Raw genomic sequence first — 22,512 nt, 5'->3', positions numbered from 1 at the left:
CCTTTGTTTCTTTTCACAGGGTCTTGCTATGTGGCCCTTGGATAGTCTTGCCCTCTCGACTCTGCTTTCTCAGGACCCCAGGGAATGGGACTGATTGCAGGTGCACACCAACACACCTGCTTCCAAGTCTGATTTTACCATACTTTGTAATTACCGGGGATGAAGTGCACGAATGAAGTGTGCAGATTTAAACATGGCCAACTTAAGAAATGGGACTGTGCAGAGGTTATCTAACAAGTGCCGCTACCCTCTCTGAGGAAAAAGTCCCCATTGAAAGCAATAAGGCTACCAAACTCTCAGACTCATTGTCCTTGGACACTACAGTGCAAAATCCTTCACTGTGACAGCCGAGGTGACGTCATGACAACATGGCTCCATGTTTATGATTTCTGTAAATTTGGTTAGGAAGGCAATAGTAGTTTTTGACATTAATTCTTTCTATGCACACACACAGCATTCCACCTCCCAAATTACCACTAAATAAAACCAACACTCCAGATCATAAGAGAAGAAAAACCAGGCCATAGCCCATGTCCAGCACTTCAGGTTGGTCATGGGGTCTGCACCCACTTGCTCAGAAGGCAGCCAAGCGTTCCACCTTACCCCATGTACTCAAGATTAGAGAAGATGAAAGTTTTGTTGATGTCAAAGCCGCAGGCAATGATGTCCTTGGCGTTTTCCACGGTGTAACTGTACGCCTGCTCCAGAGTCAAGTCCTTCCACAGGTACTTCTCATCGTCAGACATCTGGATGACCAAAGGCACATCGAACACGTCCTGCAGCCACCTACAAAACACACGAGTTACTGTGTGCTGAACACGCCCTGCAGCCAGTCCCGGGACACTGAGGATGGACACCCCAGGAAGAATGCCACTTTGTATCAGAATGCCAGATCATCAGCTTTACACCACCCTGGGCCTGCTGTGCAAGGATAAGGAGCAGGAAGAGGAGGAGAGCAGGTTTGTGATCCATGGTGCTGGGATCTCCCGTCACACCTGGCTCTTGCAGAGTGATGAGCCTGGGTGTAAACCCAGTGAACAGAGACCACAGACAGCAAGGTCCTAGTCCTGGCAGCTCAGCTTCACTAGGCCAAGTCACATGAGCAGTTCTTACTTTGTGAAAATAAATGGAACGAGATGACCCAGATGCATCGCTTCGGAGGAGGGGCCCCTGCCCGTGTACAGGTAAAATGGCTTCTTATTTTCATAGGCATCCAGAATTTGATTCATATCTCTAAAGGAAAAGAGAAAACAAATAAAGCCCTGATTTTTCTGGCAAAAGTCCCAAGGCACTGAAGCTCATTTGGCAGTGAAAAGTGAGCAGAGAAGAACACACGGACGATGACCACAGTTTGCTCTCCCTGGGGCGGGAAATACAATGACACAACTAACTCTGCAATGGCTTCTGTGAATGACTGTGTTTGGAAGCCAAGACATGCAAGTTAGGAATAATAACTTTCTAACAATAGGAATAATATCTGAGTCACATGGGCCAGTCCATGCCTTTAATCCCAGTGCTCAAGAGGCAGAAGTAGGTGGACCTCTGAATTCTGAAGACAGCCTGGTCTACACAGCAAGCACCAGGACACTCAGTGCCAGAGTGATGGCTCTGTCTCCAAACAAACATTTTGAAAGATAAGGATGAATATGCCAAGTGTCCACTGGTACTTTCTGGACTGCCTCCAGTGATCAAAGAAAAATACACTTTGTGCTTTCCACAACCCTTGGCGATGGGAGACTCAGTGCCACACAGTCCTCCCTTTAGAATCCCAGTCTGGGGGTTGTAGAGACCAAGCCTAAGGATATCTCAGGGTTCCATGCAGGCCTTGTGTCGGGAGAACAGGAAAGCAGGTCCAGGCAGTTCAGGATGAAGTCCCCAGCTGAAGAGCTGACCTGGGTGCCAGCTCTTTCACTGAGAACAATTTGAGAGTCATTCTTCCTCCCCCAGGATGGGGACACTGTCAGAACCATGAAGGCTCCTCCTTGCTAGCTGAAATCAGCATTAGCTTGTAGGTAGGCCTGCTCCTGCCTGCAGATGCTGAGATATGAGGTAGTGTCCAGGACTGCTGTGTGTGGTGTGTATGTGTGGGTAGGATAACTTCAGGTGTTGTTTCTTAGGAGCTACCTTTGAGACAGGGTCTCTTTAGGCTGGTTGACAGTGAGCCCCAGGGATCTGCCTTTCTGGGTCTCCCTAGCACATACCATCACACTTGGTTTGTCACACGGTTCCAGAGACTGAGCTCAGGTCTTCGTGCTCTCACAAGTGTTCACTGAGCAATCTCCCTGCCCTAGAATTTGTGTTCTCTTTCTTGTTTTGTTTGTTTGTTTTTGTTTTTGACAGGGACTCACAGTGAAGCTCTTGTTGTCCTGGAACTCACTCTGTAGACCAGACTGGCCTCAAACTCAGAAATCCCCCTGCCTCTGCCTCCTGAGTGCTGGGATTAAAGGCATACACCACTATGCCCAGCCTTCTTTCTTTTTTAAACTTTGTTTTTACTTAAGTGTATGTGTGTTTCTGTGTCTGAAACCAACCACAGGCTGGGAGTGAGTGAGCTGTTTGTGAGGAGAGGTGGAGAGGTGTTGCAGACAAAGACTAATAAATCCCTTTTCCCAGAGGTCTGGGTAAGGGAGTCTAGATCAGAGTGATGTGCAGCCAGTGGCATGCATGAGTGCAGTCTCAGTGCTCTGGGTTACAGGCACAGCCAGTGGTGTGCATGAGTGCAGTCTCAGTGCTCTGGGTTACAGGCACAGCCAGTGGTGTGCATGAGTGCAGTCTCAGTGCTCTGGGTTACAGGCACAGCCAGTGGCGCTGCATGAGTGCAGTCTCAGTGCTCTGGGTTACAGGCACAGCCAGTGGTGCTGCATGAGTGCAGTCTCAGTGCTCTGGGGTACAGGCACAGCCAGTGGTGCTGCATGACTGCAGTCTCAGTGCTCTGGGTTATAGGCACAGCCAGTGGTGTGCATGAATACAGTCTCAGTGCTCTGGGTTACAGGCACAGCCAGTGGCGCTGCATGAGTGCAGTCTCAGTGCTCTGGGTTACAGGCACAGGGGTCAGGGAGAGTTTCAGCTACGTAATGAAACAGAGGTCAGCCTGAGCTATGATACCCGGCCTCAAAAAAGAAATCAACAGACAAAAACCATTCTGGTGCTATCTTCTTTCATGATCTAGGGCAAAAGGCTGGTTTCTGGCTTGTATATACTGTTTGCTTTGCACATTGAGAGTGAGTATATGTGTGTGTGTGTGTTTTAGTAGGAAGGGTCTCATTTAGCTTAGCCTGGCCTTGAACTCACTGAGTAGTGAAAGATTTCCTTGAACCCCTAATTTGCCTGTGTTCTACCTCCTAAGTGCCAGGATTAGAGGCATGCATCACTTTCTTGTTTCCTGTTCTGAGTCAGGTTCTTGCTGTGTAGCTTAGAGTAGCCTGGGAACCCCATTCCTGCCTCCTCTCCAGGTGCTAACACATGTCCAGCACAGAACTGCAACTGTCCAAACTCACCCAAATATTTTTTTTATTTCTGAGACTGGGTCTCACTATGTAGCCCTGGCTGTCCTAAAACCTGTTATATAGCCAGGCTGGTCTCATCTGCCTGCCTTTGGGGCCTCTTGATTGCTGGGATGAAGCTACTACACTCAGCTTCACCCAATTAATTTTAATGGGTACATGGAACAGAGAAAAGCCATGTCCTGAGTTGCTTTTCATGTGGCCAGAGGGCATATCATCGTTCACTAGGCCAGGCCCAGCCAAGGCCATCGTATGCACACATTTCCAGAAGGGCCGTATTAGAGATGAGCCTGTAGGTGCCATCTCACCCCCAGTTTCTTAGGTAACATTAGGTAATAGTTTCTGTCTGTCAATTCCAGAATGTGTAAATGCCTTCCCTGAGCTATTACGTAAGAACATGGGTGCAGGGCAGCGAGAGCTCTAAGAGGTTAGAGGCTATACGATCAATGTCATGGGACAGCTCAGCGGGCAAAAAGCTTTGCTCCAAGTCTGAGGACCTGAGTTGGGTTCTTGGGAGAAAACCAAATCCTACATGCTGTCCTTTGGTAGCTACATGCAGTGGCTACACAAACACATCACACACATGCATACGATAATAAACTAGGAGAAAAGCAAACATCTGCATGGTGTGTTCACAGCCAAGAAGAGTAAGTTATCAGTCAGAAACTCCCACAAGGCAAGTTGGGAAGCTGGGTGTGCTGCGCTCCTAGTAGGACCGTGAGCTCCAGGCCAGCCCAGAAACTTAGACCCCACCTCGGCACGAATAGCAGCAACAGTTCTAGGCCAGCTAAGGCTACAGTCAGACCATGTCTCAATAAACAAACCAAAGCCCACAACCCAACAGTCTTTTAAGATCACAATATTCACCAAACTAGCTAACAGATCTGGAATACCAGGTACACTCAAGTCCCAGGAGAAAGCTCTGCCTGTGCTCAAGACTCTGCAGGTTGGCCAGGCATGGTGGGGCACACAGGTGGTTAAGAACACTATGGGCCATGTTAGCTTCTTCAATAGCCAGTCACTGCTCACCTTAGTGTGTGACTGGACAACTCTGTGCTTATCAGGTATTGTTTTTGGAATGTTCTAAGCAACCGCCAGAGCTGCTACCAAAGCCAGGAGTACCATCAGACAGCACCTGAGGCCCAAAGCAGATCGGCCTGGGTCCCTCTCCTGCCCCCCAGTCATGGCTTTCTTTTGTTCTGAAGTTGTTATCACATTGGAACACCAGGGTATTTCGGGAATAAATTTGTCCCTGGGCTATGGTCACTCATATTTGGCTCCAGAATAAATTATCTTATTCTCTGAAGGGTGAGAGCTATGTTTTTGCATTGACAAACCTCTGTTAAAATCCCAGAGGCATTTCTTATAGAAAAGAAAAGGCTGATTTTAAAATTCACATGCAAGTGCAAGGAGCTAAAATAATCTTGAAAAACAATGGAGTTGGGAGATATATTTTATCTCAGAATTTGCTGGATTTTGCTCTTTCTATTTTGGAGATAGGGTCCTCAAGTTTCCTAGGCTGGCCCTGAGTTGTCTATGTGGTCCCAGAAGACCCTGAACTTCTGCTCCTCCTGCTTGCACCTTCTCCGTGCGGGGGGACTGCAGGTATGGCCAGCACCCAGTCTGGGGAGGGAGAACCAGGGAGTGACTGTGTACAGGGAAAACTCTCTGCTGGGGATAACAACCTCTGTTATTAGACACTTGCAAACACTGAACCACTGAAGAGTACAGTTTAAAAAGTCAAATTCTATGATATATCAATTCAATTTCTCTACAAAAAGTTTTTTATCACATTTAATTAATTCTTTGTTTTGTGTATGAGTGTGTGCTCTTGTATGTGTGGAGGTCAGAGAACATTTGGGAATTGGTTCTTTCTTCACACCATGTGGGACCTGAACTCAGGTTGTTAGGTTTAGAAGCAGAAGCAGATGCCCTTCCCTGCTGTCCTCCTAGCAAGCCCCCACGTTCCCAGCCCTGCATGCACACACACAAGACAGGGTTTCTTTGTGTATCTCTGGCTATCCTGAAACTCGATGTAGACCAGGCTAGCCTCAAATTCAGTGAATCCCTGCCTCTGCCTCCCGAGTGCTAGGATTAAGGGTATGTGTTACCACACCTGGCCCCAACTTTTTAAATTGCATTCATTGATTTAATTGTGTCTCTCTGTATGTGTAGTCACACCATGGTGTGTATATTACTGTCAAAGGGTATTCTGAGGGAGTCTGTTCTTCTCTACTTCCCCTATATGGGTCCTACTTAGAACAGCTCAGGTTGCCCGGCTTGCCAGGAGGCACCTTTGTTTTCCTGCTGACCCATCTCACCAGCCCAACATTCAATTTCAATTAAGAAAAATATTGATTCTATTTTCTCCAATGTGGCCTGAGCAGGGCCCAGAGCCCTCTGCAGACAGGCTGTGAAGTGTCTGGGTGGGAATGCTCTTTCCTGGGTGCTCCTTGAAGCACAAATAGAACAGAACACCCTGACTTCAGATCATCAGTTCCATGAACTGAGCTGAGGAGAAGCAGTCTGTGGGAGGAAGAGGCAAGAAGTCTTCTAGAACTTGCCCTTCTTGATGTTATCTGCATAGAATTTATGGTCCGAAGCAGGGATACTGTGTCCCCAGGGCTCTGCTGTAAATGTCTCTTGATGTCACTCATGAGGGGGAGAAAGAGTGTGGGTAACTTCAAGAAGCCTACTGCTTACTGTGTGGGAAGTACTCAAGTTGGACCGAACACTCCCTGGCTCTCATGGCCCTTTGTAATTTACAGCACGGAATATGACTGCACTTCACCTGCCAAGAGTGACCTCCACCAGTGAAGTTCACAGAGAAAAGCTGAGGATTTGCAGGTGAAGGGATGAGGTGATTCCACAGGAGTTACTACAGCAGCCTCACTTTGCCCACGGTACCAGGCCTCCCCAGTATCCCCCAGTTCTATGAACCCAGAGCAGAGGAAGGGTCCTGACCGGTGGGAGAAGAAGATGCCCCGGCGCAGGAAGCGGTGTGGTCTTTGGCCAGTGGCCCGCTCTATTCGGTTTATCAGCTCTTTGTCAATTTTGCTGCTTCCAAACTGAACTGCAAAAAAACATCGGGAAACAGAAGAGACGATTCACTTAGATGCAAAAGACTTAGTGACCTGTCTCAATGACCCTGTCTCTTTAGGCTCTGGGCTGTAATGCTTACCCTCACACAAAGGTCCTTTCCCTTTGTAGCAAAATAGCTGAGACCCCATCAGCAAAATAGGGGTAAACCACATACTACAGTGCTGTTTGCCTGAGTCTAGACTGTGATGGGAACACACCGAGAAAGCAGTGTGGCTGTCAGTTCTGACACACACACACACACACACACACACACACACACACACTCTCCTTAGGGTGTAGCTTACACTGACAACAGCCACAATTCCCACATGTCTCAAACTGCTGACTTAGAGTCATGTTGGTCCTGAAGAGACTCTCCCCTCAGTGACAGTCTATGTTTTAGGTTACTGAAGTAGTCTTGATAGAGACATGAACACCTCAGTGGTTTCTTCCTTGACAATTGTCAAGGACAATCAAGGACAGCAAGTGCCTTGGAGGAAGGGTGTGAAGGTGATGTCTTCGTTCCCTACCAGGTTGCTTGCTTCAGATCATGATTCTGAAATATGTCATTTTGTATCATTTCAAACTTTGGACTCTTGGGACAATCGACGTGTCTGTCCCAGGCTGTCACTGAACTATGTGGCTGAGTATGACCTTGAACTTCTGACCCTTTCGCCTCTATTCCTCATCACAAGGTAACAGGTACGAGCTTCCATGTTTGGTTCATTGTTACCTAATTTTAAAATAATCCTTGGGGACTACAACACACAACCCAGGATCTATTTGTTTCTTGATATTGAATCCTTTTACTTAGAAATAACACAAATAGAAATAACTCAAAATTTAAAATTATCATGTATGTGATGCTGAAATTAGTATGTTTAAAGAAATTATCTTAATTTCTATTGATGGCAGCACTATTCACAAGGTGGACTCTACCTATGTGTCTCTGAACAAAGAAAATGTGAGGTGTACACACACACACACACACACACACACACACACACACACCCCACAGTACAACTTAACTATGAAAGGAAGTAGAATTCTGTTATCTACAACAATAGAGCTAACCCCCAAGGACAAACCAGATCAGTGGTTATAGAAGATCAAATACTATAGGATCTCATCCTATGTGGGATCTAAAGGGAGAGTACAAGGCAGGCAGAGAGAATGGGGGAGGCTGTCACGGTGAGATTAGCGGATTCTGATGGCTCACCAACAGTTCCATGGATGCCATCAACACTAATGGATTGTGTATTTCACAACAGCTACCAGAGAGAACTTAAAATACCACCAAGAAATAAAATTGTTGTTGCTGATAAACATGTTAAGTATCCTGATTTTGTCATTATTCAGGGTACGCATATATGGATAATCATCCTGTCCTAAAAATATTCACAATTACTGTGCCAATTAAAAATACACAGAAGTTTGCAAAAGCACACATATTTAGAAATGCCAATGAGGAGGACACCATAGTCACTACCAGACACTGAGGGGCTGTGAGGGAGGCAGGTGACAACTCACCAATGAGCTTGTCATAGTCGATGCCTTTTGCACTGCTTGTCCGTACTGTCCATGGATCCACAAAATCCTCGCTGGCTTTTGTGGCATCTGGGTCACTTTTACTCCCAGCAGTTGGATTTCCAGGAGGGCAGCCAGCCTTGTATTCTTCCCCCATGGTGGCCTTATAGCTCATTTTTAATGACAACAACATCTTTACTGCAGAGTCAATCTCATCCTAAAGGGAAAACAAGGTGAATGCTCAAATGCTCAAAGGCCAAGGTCTGCAGAAAAGCAGTCAGGTGGCAGGCACTGTGGCAGGACTTTCACATGCCGTCTGTTCACACGGCGTCCATCACTGTGTGTGGTTCTACAACCTTGACAAGTGCTTGCTGAGGACTCTGAGAGCCAGGGAGTTGTCCTGAAGAGGCAGAAAACCGGGCTCCGGTATACTTTACATTTGTTTGATACTCTAGTGCTACAGATCATGACCAGAACCACACGGGCAGTAGCTGTGCCATGGAATGCACCATTGTTTAAGACAAGGTGTGTGGGTGACATCTCCTTTAATGGAGCTCAGAGTGCATCCGGCACCATGGTATATTCTGCACAGGTGAGGGTGAAAAGTTACAGACACAACCAAAGAGGCCAGAGGAGTCCTGACGGCAACTCAAAGACATGTCATGAAAGCAGGTGAAGGCCAGGGAAAGTGTACACCGAGGGACACTCAGAGACAGGGACACCACTGGATGACAGAGTCTCATCAAGCTATTTTTTTTTAAGATGCATTTTTATTTGATGTGTATGAGTGTGTGTATGTATGTATGCGTGTATGTATGTATGTATGTATGTGTGTATGTATGTGTGTATATGCCATATGTGTGCCTGTGGAGGCCAAAAGAGAGCACTAGGTCTCCTAGCGTTGGAGTGATCTTCGTGAGTTGCCACTGGCGGCTGAGAACCAAACCCAGTTAGTTGCTCTGTTGAGAAGCAAAGGCTCCTAAGTGCTGAGCCATCTCTCTGGCTAGTTACCAGGCCGTTCTAGTGTCTCCATGCTTATGACTCCTGCAACCCCAGCACGTGGGAAGTGAAGGCAGGAGGATCAGGAGTTCTAGGTCATTCCTGGCTATATTGAAAGCTGGAGGCCAGTCTGGGTACACAAGACTTTATTTTTAAAAAGAGAAATAAAAAGAGAAAAGGAAACAGCAGCAGCAGAAGCAATTGTAAGCTGCATTCCTGGGCACTTTGGAAACTTACTGAAGACCCCTCTTTTCTAGGTGCTCACAGTGGCCACCCCAGAAGGATCAAAGAACAGGCCGAATTAAGGCGATCAAATCATGCTGTGGCCTCACGCTCTAGACCCGTAATGGTATGAGACCCCTGAGACTACACAGTCTAATTTGCCTGCCTAGGGAAACACACATATTTATGCAGCTTACACTAACAGCACTATGTACTACAAACTGGGCTTCCTGGGGAAGAACTACCACGACTCCAACTTCATTTAGAGAGTTGTTCACTGGTACAATACCCCGGCTAAAGGGAGCTAGGATTCTGTGGTGAACAGTGCTTCAAACAAATAAACTTATCTAGAATTTGTTATCAAAATGACTTTACCTCATGCAATCAATAACTCCATGTCTATAGCTCACACAAGAGAGAAGATGCCTTCACTGGACAGCTGCTCTGCTGTCTCAGCAGTCCTAGGCTCAGCACTGGAAAGAAAATAAATGTTTAACAAGTTTCATCTGCAGAATTATCTGCAAGCAGACTTGCCTTGCTCTGAAATACACAGCAAGTGGAATCTTTTCATCACTGACTGTTGACAATTTCTACTCTTATCCGATCTGACTCTGAAAGGAGGAAACATCTAACCTCGTCCCTGCTCAGGGAACTTCTGTAGCCCAGAAAAAAGGAATGGACAGACCTGCCTGACTTGTTTCCTGTTTCAATGTAGTGTGGGCCAGGACATAGAGACTCATCTTAAAAGCCAGTGTTCTAATGGTGTCGGGAGACAGAGGCAGGTGAATCTCTGTGTGTTCTAGATCAGCCAGGGGCTACAGTGAGACCTTGTCTCAGAATGAGGATGGAAAACAAAAGGGACTACTAATTAAAACATTACAGTGTTACTCAAATTTAATGTTAAACTGATAGAAATGCCATTGTTAGCCTCCAAAGTAGGCTTAGAGAAATGATGAATTCTTGGGTCTTTTATTTATCTTAGGCTTTGCCTGAAAACCATTTAGTCCAATTCATTGAGCCCACATGGTGAGTCTGGATAATCAGGTATTTGGACATGACTTTTTCTCTACACCACTTTCCTTTAAGATGTAATAGTTTGCTCAGACTAATGACCAACGAAAGCTCCTGAGCTGAATGTGAGGTGGTCGGCACTCTGGTAACATAACAGACGTCTGAGAAGACTGCTGGATGGAAGGCAGAGGAGGAGGCATGGAGACCTAAGAGTGGAAGCAGCAAAAGAGCATGACGTGCCTTTGCTGCCATTAAAGATGCAGACTGACAGCTTCTACAACCCACTATTAGCAAGCTCCTTAAAAAGGACAATCCCAGAAGACAAAGAAAACAGGAGCAGGGTGGCAGCTATAGGACCCAGAAGGTGTGAAGTTCAGGGGCAACTGACAGACTGAGAGACATGAGAAAAAGAAAAGCTAAGAAGAGATGGTTAGGAGGGCAGTGAGCCCACTTGACACCACGGACTACCAGAGACCCAGGCATCGGGGATGGAGTAATAACATATGGGCAATAACAGGAAAGCCAGCTAGATCTGTTTAGGAAACAGTTCAGCTCATGTCTGGGCCCCATTCCTTCCAGAAGTTTCCATGAGAAGACAGTGGTTCATAGACCAGAGACTGCCATCCATAACAGTGGGAAGTATACAAAGACCAGCCACTCATACTCTCTAGATAGCCGATCACAGAGAATATGATTTCCAAGAAAGGAAGTCAATACTCTGAACACAAAGATTCCTCAACCAAAACAAGTCCCACAGCTATCTAGGAAAGGGGTTATACACAGCTAAGATCTCCTCACAATGAGGACAGCTGACAGTTGTCTCCAAGGCCTTGAGTAGATGGCAAGCTATAACACACATCTGTGACACCTGTGATGAGAAAGGAGAGGAAGAAGAGACTCACCCGGAAGACTCGGGGGCACAAAGGGCAGAGAGCACCAGGAGCACTAGCATCACCAGCTCAGTGAACTAAGGAGCATGCCCAAAGGGACACTCGGGAGTTTATGATTATGACAGGAGGAATGGAGGGCAGCAGGAGGCTAGGGTGAAGAAACAGCCCTCAAAGACAGAAAGAAATGAAAGCAGCAGCAAGAAATACGAAAGCCAGAGGAGCGGTTTCTGACCTAAAAACAGAAGATAGAGAACCAAATAGATCAAATGAACAGTATCACTTCTGAGAATTAAAGTTTGCAAGGAGTATTGGTCCTATCCCTGGAATGTCAGGGCTCTAGAACAGAAAGGACTCCAATGTCCCTAGTGAGGACTACGAAATGCACTGACAAACAATGGCGACTGAGCCATAGGGACTACAACCCAAGGGAAGTTGGGTGTGGTTTCCCATCACTCTAGTCTAACAACCAGGAGGCAGAGGCAGGAAGATCAGAAGTTCATGGGTATCCTTGCCTAAAGCAGGTTGAGGCCATGCTGGGCTACATTGAGATTCTGTGACAGACAAAATAAAACAACAGAATTCTAAGGAAAAGTTTCCTCCATCTCAGAACTCCACACCCAGCTTAGCTACCAATCAAACCTTAGGGAAGGTAAATTGGCAGACTGCAAGACTGCCCAAGAAGTTATCTTTCCATAGTAGCTGTTGGGTATTGAGATTCAACACCCAGAGAAGAGCCATGATAGGCTACACTGCTTAATGGTGGGATAGAGTCTGAGGAATGTGTACTAAGCATCAACACCACCAGTGAGCTAACCTGGATGGTACAGGCCCACTACCTGACTGATGTGAGCTTTGATGCAGTCAAGAGACTGGATAAACACGGGGTATAGGGGCTTCTGCTAAGGTAATATGGCACAAATCTCCCTATTATTTAGTAAGTGGGCATAGAAGTTTAATGATAAAAGTATACTGTATGCACACACCAGGACTGGATACCTGGTCTTGAGGTTGTGATAGTTAACTCTTATTGTCACCCTGATCAGATCTGCAATCACCCAGGTGACACTGATGGGTATGTCTATCAAGATGTTTCCATAGTGGTTTATCAGGTGAGGGACAATCCACCTAGAATGTGGGTAATACCATCCTGGGGTTGGGGTATCATATAGATGTGTCTGACACCATGAGGGACTGGATCCTCAAACTGTGAGATAAAAGACACTCTTCCTCTCTGAAGCTGGTGTTTTGGGTCAGCTATCTGGATAGAAATGAGAAGAGTAGCCAGGACAGAGGCAGGATGCTTCCTTAGCGGGGCAGCACCCCACTGTCCAAAACCAAACAAACAACTCCCACCCAACAGGAAACAAAAGCTTGAACCATACAAAAGTAGCTTAACCACAAACACAACGTTGACTGTGCTCCCAACCTATCAGACTTGGTGTCTTTGATTGTGTTATGTGGTGCCTATCTGCATTATGAAGAAGACAGAAAAGGCCAGGCAAACAGAAATTAAGGCAAACATTAACCCCAGAGAAAACAGAAGGTGGGAAGGGAAGGAAAAGGGCTCATGCTTTAGTTGATGGTTCAGCTGTCTATGTGTTGACATAGTGTAATAATGCCTGTACTAATAATGCACTGACTAGAACTTCGACATATCCTGGCAGCTGGAGGAGGGGAAGTGTCCCTGAAAGCAGGAATCCCTCACGGTCTGGGCCAAAGCCCTGGACTTGAAATAAAGAAAGGAGGAACATAGTAGGCATGCCCAAGTACAAACCTTAAGAGACTCAACGGTACAAACTGAAAAAAAGTATCTGTGCACGATCAGAGCTGAGGAGAAGAGTCTGGAAGACACTAGGGCAGTCAGGGTCTGTAGCTGTGGGTTCTATATCCTTTGGTTCAACTAACACAGGACAGGAACTACTAAACACAAAGAGGTTCTTCATCTGCACCGAGGATGTACACATGCCACATGTCACTTTATTCACTGTCAACTAATTAAGGTGGGAAGACACACCCTAAATGCAGTGGCATCATTCCATGGCGAGAGAGCCAGGCACACACATTCATCTCCAGCTCATGACAGTGATCCGATGTGACCAGCTGCCTCACAGTCCTACCTCTGTGCTCTCCCTGTCAGGAAGAACTAACCTTAAACTGTGAGCCAAACACACTCTCTTCCTTAAGTTCCTTTTGTCCTGCATTTTGTCACAGCAACAGACAAAAAGGGAACTAGTATATCCTCTACAGATACAGTATAGCAACAAAAACAAGACAAACCCAAACCCAACCAACCAACCAACCAACCAATCAAAAAACAACAACAAAAAACCCAAACCAACCAAACAAACAAAAAACACAGAGCATCCAGTAAACAGCCAGTAAGCAGTTTGAACTGTTTACATAGAAAACACACAATACTAAGATCTGGCCTAAAGTATAAAGCATCTCACACGTGAATCCTATACTACTGTATGTGAGGGACTTGGGCATCCATGGATCTGCCATCTCTGAGGATTTGGGGACCAGCTCCCTACTGTACAAAGGGTCAAGCATAGGGATAGGAATGACACTGAACTTAGCAGACTGTACCCAGACAGCTGTGCAGGAGTGGAGGCTCAGGTGCATGTTTTGGGGAGCCCGACAAATCACTTACTTTTGGTGCATTTCCAGCTTTGAGGGACCTCACGAGCTCCCCTTGAGCAGCTATGCTGTTGAACAGCTCCAGTGGAGAGGTGCAGGACTCGCCACTGGGCATGTCTGCCATCTTCTAGGACCGAGGCCTGCAGCTGGCTTGTGAGGTGTGTTCAGCAGTGGAGACAAACTCTGTGGAGAAGAAAATGAAATGGGAAATGAGGGTGGGGAGCCATGAGCACTTTGCTGCAGCTGTGCTTCCTTTACAGCACCCAGCCTTTCTTTCAGAAAAACGTGGTAGCTGAGCTGTAACAGAGAACGGGCAACAGAACATTAACGGGAAAAGGCAAGGAGAAATCTGGGGATCATGAAAACGCAGCATCAGTGCTGGCAACGAGAACGAAAGGCATTAGTGGGAAGTACGAACTTGAGGCCAGCACAGGAGGGCATTCTTGTAAACAGTAAGTTGGCACAGGGTGATGTTTGTTCCTGTCTAGTGCCCAGAAGAGAGGAACTCATGTTTGCTTGGGATACAAACACACGTTAGTAAGGCTACATTCACCAGACCAAAAGACATTCTGCAAAGTCTTATTTGTTCTTTATCTTTAGTGCCTCGGGAACAAACACTCAGGCTTTTGCAGCCATAAAGAACACATAATACCACATGGCCTCTAGCTGGCCAAATGTCGTGCTCTCATAGCAAGGTCCAGGTGGATAAGGCCCTGTCTGTTCTGAGTTCTAGAGCATGCGGACCACGAGCCTCGCCATCCCACTGCTGCCTTACTGCAGCTGGGAAGGTGTGCCTGCACCTTCTATCAGTCACTATCGCTAACGACACTGGAAAGGGTGGGGACCGGGCCATCTGGAGTCCTGCTGGGACAGTCACTTTCTTATTGATAAAATGGTAACTCTTGGAACTTTCAAACTTACCTCAAGGGCAACAAACAGAAACAAACAAGAAAAAACTGATGCAGGAACACAGCACAACTGTAAGCAAGATACAAGTGTACTTCCAGTCTTGTTATTCCCAGGTTAGGGAGTGAGGGCTCTAGGGATCTACCTAACTCAGCTTTACCTGACTTATATGAGCAGTAAAGGAGGCGTGAGAGGAGGAGCCGCAGCCGGTGCTGGACCAGTAACTGAGCACCCTGACCTGGCACGTTGGTCTAACTTCCTTTCCTCTATGCATCAAGTCACCTGAGCCTCACCAGAATCTTGTGACAGATCTGTCCTCCCCACTCATGGATATGGAAATCTGACAGTATTCTTGAGGACACAAGAGAAAATGTCTCCTCACTTCTGTGAACAGACCCAATTAAGCATACCACAGAAGTCCAAAGTGGTGAGCCAGTGAGTGCTGTGCCCCTATGACCCCTTACCCCACTTTGAACCAATGAGTTTTCCTGGGTAGACAACTCAAAGGCAGCTGTATCACCTAGTGCCACTCCAGCATGGGTTATAGCTCATGAAAGCTAGTCACCTGGAGGGTACCACAGAGCCTGAAGGCAGCTAGGGTGATCTGAGCCCTTTCTGGACAGCTGGGTTCCTCTGAGAGTCTCTCTCAGCAGTCTTTACTACTCATGTATGATTGAGGGAGGAACCCCAACATATCTGGTTAATTTCAGGGATTTCCTGAAGCTAGTAAGTTGTTTACTTTCTGAGTTTAATGAGCTTCTCCACAGCAGTACAGGACCTTTACGCCCTCACAGCACATACTGTTGGGTCACCTTCCTGACAACATCCTATGTTATACAAGCTTCCCTGCAGGATGGAAGGTTTCAACTAGAGGACAAATGCTTGGGTGGTCTCAGCCACTGTCCCCCACCTACCTACCTCTCAGTCAGATGCACAGTGAGATGCCATTTGTTTGTATTTATCCATTGGTTAAATTTGTTCAACGCTACCGTTTTCATACAAGTCATTGAACTCCAATACCCAAACTAGGATGGGACAGCAGCCACTGAGAATCTTCTCACCAGATTCCCAGAAAGGGAAGTTTGGTGAGGGACTGACTTGGAGAGCAAGGCCTCATGGCTGAGCAGCGGGGAGGAAGGTGGAAGCCAGGGGGTAAGGACACTCCTAGTCCTTGCAGATTTTCTATGGGCATATTTGCTTGGATCAGATGAGAGAAATGAATGCAATAGAAATGACTTCTAGACACAAAGGGTTAAGTGGATTTCCCAGTGTCTCAGAAGAGCAAGCTGTCACGGTACATCCTGTTAGCTCAGGAAAGCCACGAGAATCTGCCTGAGGTTCAGATCCAGAGAAGTCAGGCTCTGGTATCAGAGTCCATCTCAGTCATAGGCTCTCAGAGTCCTGCTCTTCTTCCTCCTGTCCAGGATCTCTCCCCTCCTTTGTTTGGCCTCTGCGTCTTTGAGAGTCTACCTCAGCTTTTCACAGTCATTCCCAACTACTGCAGCCCCGGGACCCTGGAACATCCTGCTCTACTTCGTTGTAGCACTTCCTCTGCCGCTGAGTTGGTAGAATTGTGATTAGTGAGGGTGTAAACCACATGTATTTCTAGTTTCTACTATGAATGACTCTCCTAAATCAGTAAGCTCAACCTCTTCCTCTAGCCTGTTCTTTTATATCTTCTTTGTAAGTGCAGGTTTTAGCTGGGCATGGTGGTTGGTGTACAGTTCTAGCTGAATAGAAGGACTGGTAAACTTTGGGCTAGCCTGGGCTACAAAGAGTGAGTTAGTGGGTTCAGTATCAGCCTGGGGTTATATACTAAGACCCTGTTGTGACACTCCCTACCCCTCCACCCCCCAAAACCGATCCTCCATCCCAGCAAACATAAAAGACCAGTGTTTGCGCTAGTTGATGGCTGAGTCAGTCAGGACCTAAGGCCATCTCTGGTGTGATGCTCTGGCACTGAGCCACACCCTCTGAGATCTGGGGAGAACCAGGAAGACTGTCTTGGGTCTCTTCTAGGTTTTAGACCTCTACTTTCTTTGCCCACTGTAACATCTGCCTTGTTCTGGTTACCTCTGGACTTGCCTTTGTTTACCCTACTTCTCCACAAATGTGGGGCTCTGCAAAGACTGCAATCAGCTGTGGCCAAATTTGCACTCACCTCCTAGAAAAAGTGCCAGGGAGACTGAGAGTGAGCCTGGGACAGCTAGTCTCTTTCCACTGCAACAGGGATGGGAGGTGATGTAATCCGCTAGAACGGGATCTGCAATCAGGACCCACGTTGTAGGGGAGCACCTCTCTTCAAGTATTACAAGTCTGACTTGGAAGAGGCATATAAACTAAGTCAGACAGAGGAAACAACAGATAAAATCTGTTTTCCTGGTTGCTCATGCATGGCCAATGTTTAAATCTCTCTCTCTGTGTGTGTGTGTGTGTGTGTGTGTGTGTGTGTGTGTGTGTAAGTGTGTAAGTGTGTATGTGTGTAAGTGCATGAGGGAAAGAATGAGGAAAAACCAAGAGAGTGGAAGAAATTTTCTTTTCTTTTCTTTTTTTTTCAGAGCTGAGGACCGAACCCAGGGCGCAAGCGCTCTACCACTGAGCTAAATCCCCAACCCCGAAAGGCAATTTCTTGAGTGAATATTCTAGGAATGGTTAAGGCAAAGAAACCAGAGCTACCACCTTCCTTACTTCACGTAGTTACACACTTACCTTTATTGTGTGAAGAGCTCTCTTCATCCTCCCCATTTTTGGTTGCTAACCTTTAGAATTAGCTTAATTTCAGAGGTGTTTAGCTAGGAGTTCTTGAATATATCAATATTTGCATATTTATTGGCTGTACCTGGCTGTAAGAAGTGCTCAAGTTTACCATCTTTATGAAGGAGTCCAAGATGCCAAAAGGTGAAGGACCACTGTCTCAAGGACTTACCACATCAACTCCAGATGAGAAGCTGTCTCTTTATTAAGGAAATGCTATTTATCCAACTACTAATGCAATATGGGAGAAAGAAAGAGGTTATAACCAGGAAGTTATCTATTATCCCCCCTAACAAAAGTACTGGGACTGTAAAAAAGCCAAGCTGCCTACTCCAGAGCACCCACAGTAGGCTGCTGATGAGAAACCTATGAAGGCTCCTCCACCTGTAATTCCCCTTTGCAGGCCCTTTAATCTATGGCTCATTTGAAAAAAAAAATAGCATTGTTCTAGATGACACAGTAGGCTTGTAAAGAAAGGGGCACATTACAGTGTGAGCAAATAGGAAAGAGAAGGATTTGGACCATAAGGAAACCCTCACAGGTAAGACCCACAGACTCTGTAGCCTGAGGGAGGAAGGCAGCAAGATTTTAGGGGCAGCTTGGAAAGAGGGTGGTCTAGGGAACTTTCTAGATACCTTGGGACTGTAATCTCAAAGAGTAGATAACAATAGCTTCAGACTGACACGATCGCAGACAAAACCCTTTTAGAGCAAGCAGTTCTTTACACTCCTAAACTTGGGGACAGATGATGGTCTAGTTCATGAAAGGTTATTTTCCCAATCAAAGGTATTGGGGATTGAACCCAGAGCCCGGCAAGTAAGCCTTTTAACAATTGAACTACAAGCCGAGCCCCACGAACACTACCTTAGAAGAGAAAGACACTAATTTACAAAGACAGACATTACAGACTCAGTTGTCACAGTAAGAATGCCAATGTATTTGGACACTGACCACTTAAGGAGGCCAAATCCGCCGGAGCTTTGAAGATGCTACAGGGCAAGCTCTGAATGCAAACAGGTCACTGGGCACCCACTGCATCTACTCCTCAAAACCAGGGCATCATCTGACTTGAGTCAACTAGATGAAATAAATGCACAACCTCCCAATCCTGACACATGCCCTTCTCAAGTCTTCAACACTTTCATATAAGGTAGGTAAACCAGACCACTGGAACAACAGAAAACTAGCTGCAAGCCTAGCCAAGAAGGCAATACGTACCTTGGCTGTTGAATCCAAGGGCCCTGATCATGCTGCACAGTTGAGCAGATGACACTGTCCACCCAGGGTGGAGGTCTTTAATACTCTCCTTTTTCCTCTTCCACTTTCTTTCTTTCTTTTTTTAGAGTCTATTGTTTTTCTTTCTTGCTTTGCCACACCCTTTCAGTTTCACTTATTGAGGGGTTTCCTAGAAATCACTCAGGTTCTCAGAAACATTTTAGCCACTTGACCAGCTTCCTTCATGAGCAAGTCCAGCCAGTGGCTAGCTAGTTGGGCTGTGGGAGGAGGAGGTTGAGGGCCAATCAAACTCTCAAGAACCCTGAGCTACCTGCCATTGCATCAGCTGTCCCTTTCTTCAGGTTGACCGCTGTATGACCTCCCTACCCTTTCCTAGCCCCACACCCACAGCATCATTCCAATTGTGTGTAGGATAGTGATGAATGGGCCGGGCAGATCACCGTGTACATTCCCTGAGGCAGTACTGCTCTGAAGTGGTGCACTGTAGCGAAGAGATAGGGACTCCGAGGTCAGAGAGCATCGGCTTTTAACGTTGGGCATAAGCTTGCTATGAAACCGTGGGCAAGTAGCGTTCCTTCTCTGCTATGCTCTCGGATTCCTCATCTATGAAACTGGCACCAGGAGCTTTACAAACACTTCGTGGAGGGGACTGATGGCAAAGCCCAGGGGGTGAGAAACGATGACAGGCTGGGTGGGCGGTGCCGCCGCAGCCTCCCGGTCCCTCGTGGTGCCGGTGCCCAGAGAACAGAGAGCCCGGTTCCAAGCTGGACGCTCAGAGCTCGGCTCCCCGGCGCCAGCCCAAAGCCCTGGCGCCACCTCGGCATCCCTCCCTCGCTCCCGGCGCACTGACCACCCTCTCCTCACTTACCGGCTGCCCCCGTTCGGCCCCACCAGTCAGCACCGCTGGTTCAGCCACCGGTACCTCCTGGGCGTCCCTGGAAACACCAGCCGGCTGGAACAACTTCCGGTCCTGGCATGCCGCCATTGGCTGTCCAGCCAGGGGCGGGGCAAATCCCATCTCTGATTGGCTGAGGTTCCCAGCGTCGTGGTGGAACACTACTGGGCAGCCCGAGTGCTGGCCGGACCGCTGTAGGGGTGTACCGAGCGCTTCCGTGTGTGTGGTGAGCGGCGGGCCCGGGCGGGAGGGGGCCGGGACTTGGCGGCCGCGTGCTTCCCGCCTCTTAGCACTGGGCTCAGTTCGCCGCTCGCCTTCCTTTTCTTCCCGTTCATCCGTAGAGTGCTGTGCTCTGAACTCTGTACCCATTAGTGTTGACAGCTTGGCTAACTTCATCCATCAAAGCCTGTGTCTGGTTTTTGTTTCCCATCATGTATCCGTGGCGTCTGGGACAAGATCAGTGTTTTAATTTCTGCCCACATCAGATCCATCATAGTACCTAACACAGAGTAGGAAACTAGGACCCGTTTGTTGAACGGGAAAATTCTGTCTTTCTTAACTTCCTCATCTCCCTGTCCCCTCAGCTTGCAGTCTACAAATACGTCTAGATTGAGGGTTCTTGGACAGTGAGCAAAACACCCCGCCCCACGTATCCGTGCTCCCTTTAGCCCTTTTAGTATTCTTCTAAAGTCCTCAGTACTCTTCCTCATTAGCCTCTTCCTCTTGGTTTTACCACAACCCCCCCTTCCCTAGGGCAGTTTTTAGACTTGGGTACAAAATGTCAGCCATCATCTCCTAAACTGTGTGCATCTCTCTTAGCCTTCTCCCTTCATGTGTGTTTTCTTGAATTACCCGTGACTCCTCTTAATTGGCATTGATTGTGTTTTAGTCTCAGTATTGTGATCACCTCTGTTCCCTCAGCCTCTCCAGAGTGTCACACTGGTGTGATCTCGGAGGCCTGTCTCAGCTCCATAAAAAGATGTCGTCTTGGGCCCAGCTGCCCATACCCTTTTCCGTTTGAGTTCACATGTCCCTGACATCTTCTGGCTCACAAGTGGAGTGGGGGATGGGTTTGGCTTCCTATGGCTCGTGAGTGTGCTGAGCGAAAGGCATCATTTACAGTTTTGTCTCCTGTGGCAGATGTTGAGTGAGTGAATGAAATCTATATGTGATGCAGTGCATCAGGTGTCCAGTCTCTTGCTGTCATTCATTTTCTATGCCCCGTGGAGCTGATGGGCTGCACTGTCCTCAGATCTGCTGCAGGCCCCTTTTGTGAGTCTTGTGAGTCTACCCTGCAGATAACCACATAGCTGAACATCCAGGCTGTGACTGAGCTATATATAGTGTGGCGGTGGGAATCTGATGGGTTCCATTTGAGGAACCAGGAGGTTGGCCTCAGATCTCTGCTGAACATGTAGAGATCATATTATTTACAGAGCATGGTTCTATCTGTGTGTAATTAGTTGCCAGTGGGATCTTAGTTTGGTTGGAGCTGGTTTTAGAAGTCGTTTTTAGAAGATGACTCTAAATGTGGACATTGTTACCCACCTGGACTCAGCTGCTGGTGGGAATGATAACTACAGGCCTTGGATGATGAGCAGGCTTGTATGGCAATAGGGTTCTTAGGTGAATAGTGCCATTAGGGGATAGGCTTTGAGTGGGATGTTGAAGCCCAGTGTGTGACTTGACATTGTGCTATATACTTGTAATCCCAGCACTGGGAAGGCTGAGGTAGGAAGACTGTGGACTAAGACCGGCCTGGCTTACATAGTGAGTTCTTGTCTTGACAGAATGGGCTAGAGAGGCTCATCTGCTAAACGCACCTGCTTTGAAATCATGAAAACCAAAGTTCAGATCCCAGCACCCATGTAGCAAGCCATTACACGCTTGCTTGTAACCCGGCCCTTAAGAGATCACAGACAGGGAGATCACACTTCCAATAGATGGAAAGCGAAACGGCACAGGGTTTTGTAATCTGGCCTCCTTGTATGTAGGAGCATAGATTTGCACATCCCCACAGGCACTCATACAGCAAACACACAAGTATAAAAAAAAAAAAAGAAGCTGGGCTAGCTGGTCCAAGGCCCAGGCTTGCACACTGTCCCACTCCGCCCTCTGCTGGATGTGATATGCTTAGCACCCGTATTTTCTTCCTGTCTGTACTTACTGTGTTCTTGTCACAGGATTAAAATACTGAGTTCTAGACCAAAGCACTTACCTAGAACTAGCTGATTGAAGTTTGTAAATGCTCAGAATTCCAGGAAAAAAATTTAATAGTTAATTTAGTACTGTGTGAACCTGTGCATTTGGGGTGAAACAAACAAACTTGGATGCCATGATTAGAACTGCTCTTGCCACAGTTGGGTAGACCGGTGCCTTAGGACCCGACCCTGGGCTTTGTGCATGCCCGGTGGGTGCTCTGTTGTTGTTGTTGTTGTTTTTATTTTTGTTTTTTGAGATGGTTTCTCTGTGTAGTCCTGGATGTCCTTGAACTCACTTTGCAGATCAGGCTGGCCTCGAACTCGGAGATACACCTGCCTCTGCCTCCTGAGTGCTGGGATTATAGGTGTGCACCACCACCAACAGGCTGAAGTTGTTTGCTTTTAAAGACAGGGTCTTGCTGTGTATCCCAGGATGGCCTCAAAATCGTATTCCTCCTGCCTCAGCTTCACGAGCACTACCGTACCTAGCTTGTTGTTGTCCTCTTGCTTTTTTCTACCTTCTCCTTCTTCTCTTCTGCTTTGCAGTGCTGAGGGGCAAACCCAGAACCTCACATGTGTTAGCAAGAGTTCTGTCAGCAAGCTTTAGCCCCAGCCCTACAGAGGTTTCCATTTAAAAAATTATGTGT

General features: G+C 47.1%; 2 protein-coding genes across 5 annotated transcripts in view; one reads left to right on the top strand and one right to left on the bottom strand.

Annotated features, from left to right (window-relative positions):
* Wars1 (tryptophanyl-tRNA synthetase 1) overlaps positions 1-19,736 on the bottom strand; it is a 34,768-nt gene extending 15,032 nt beyond the window's left edge. Inside the window, exons 1-6 of one of the 2 annotated variants that reach the window (XM_076921191.1) lie at positions 19,638-19,736; positions 13,887-14,056; positions 8,115-8,328; positions 6,468-6,576; positions 1,114-1,233; positions 604-786 (exon numbers count right to left, since the gene is read on the bottom strand). In XM_076921191.1, coding sequence (XP_076777306.1) covers positions 604-786; positions 1,114-1,233; positions 6,468-6,576; positions 8,115-8,328; positions 13,887-13,997 — 737 coding nt within the window. In that variant the 5' untranslated portion in view covers positions 13,998-14,056; positions 19,638-19,736. Of the gene's footprint in view, positions 1-603; positions 787-1,113; positions 1,234-6,467; positions 6,577-8,114; positions 8,329-9,707; positions 9,806-13,886; positions 14,057-19,637 lie in introns of those variants that run through there. The other variant, XM_076921192.1, reaches the window with a different exon arrangement.
* A 71-nt stretch (positions 19,737-19,807) lies between these two features.
* Positions 19,808-22,512, top strand: part of Wdr25 (WD repeat domain 25) — a 136,248-nt gene continuing 133,543 nt past the window's right edge. For all 3 annotated transcript variants that reach the window (XM_076921190.1, XM_076921189.1, XM_076921188.1), the window contains exon 1: positions 19,808-19,890. The gene's annotated coding sequence lies outside the window, so the exon portion shown is untranslated. The remainder of the gene's footprint in view (positions 19,891-22,512) is intronic.

This window comes from Arvicanthis niloticus, chromosome 23 (assembly GCF_011762505.2).
Source record: "Arvicanthis niloticus isolate mArvNil1 chromosome 23, mArvNil1.pat.X, whole genome shotgun sequence".
In the NCBI taxonomy this organism is placed as follows: domain Eukaryota; kingdom Metazoa; phylum Chordata; class Mammalia; order Rodentia; family Muridae; genus Arvicanthis; species Arvicanthis niloticus.
Note: the sequence above shows the minus strand (reverse complement) of the source record. Positions and strands in the feature narration are given on the sequence as shown.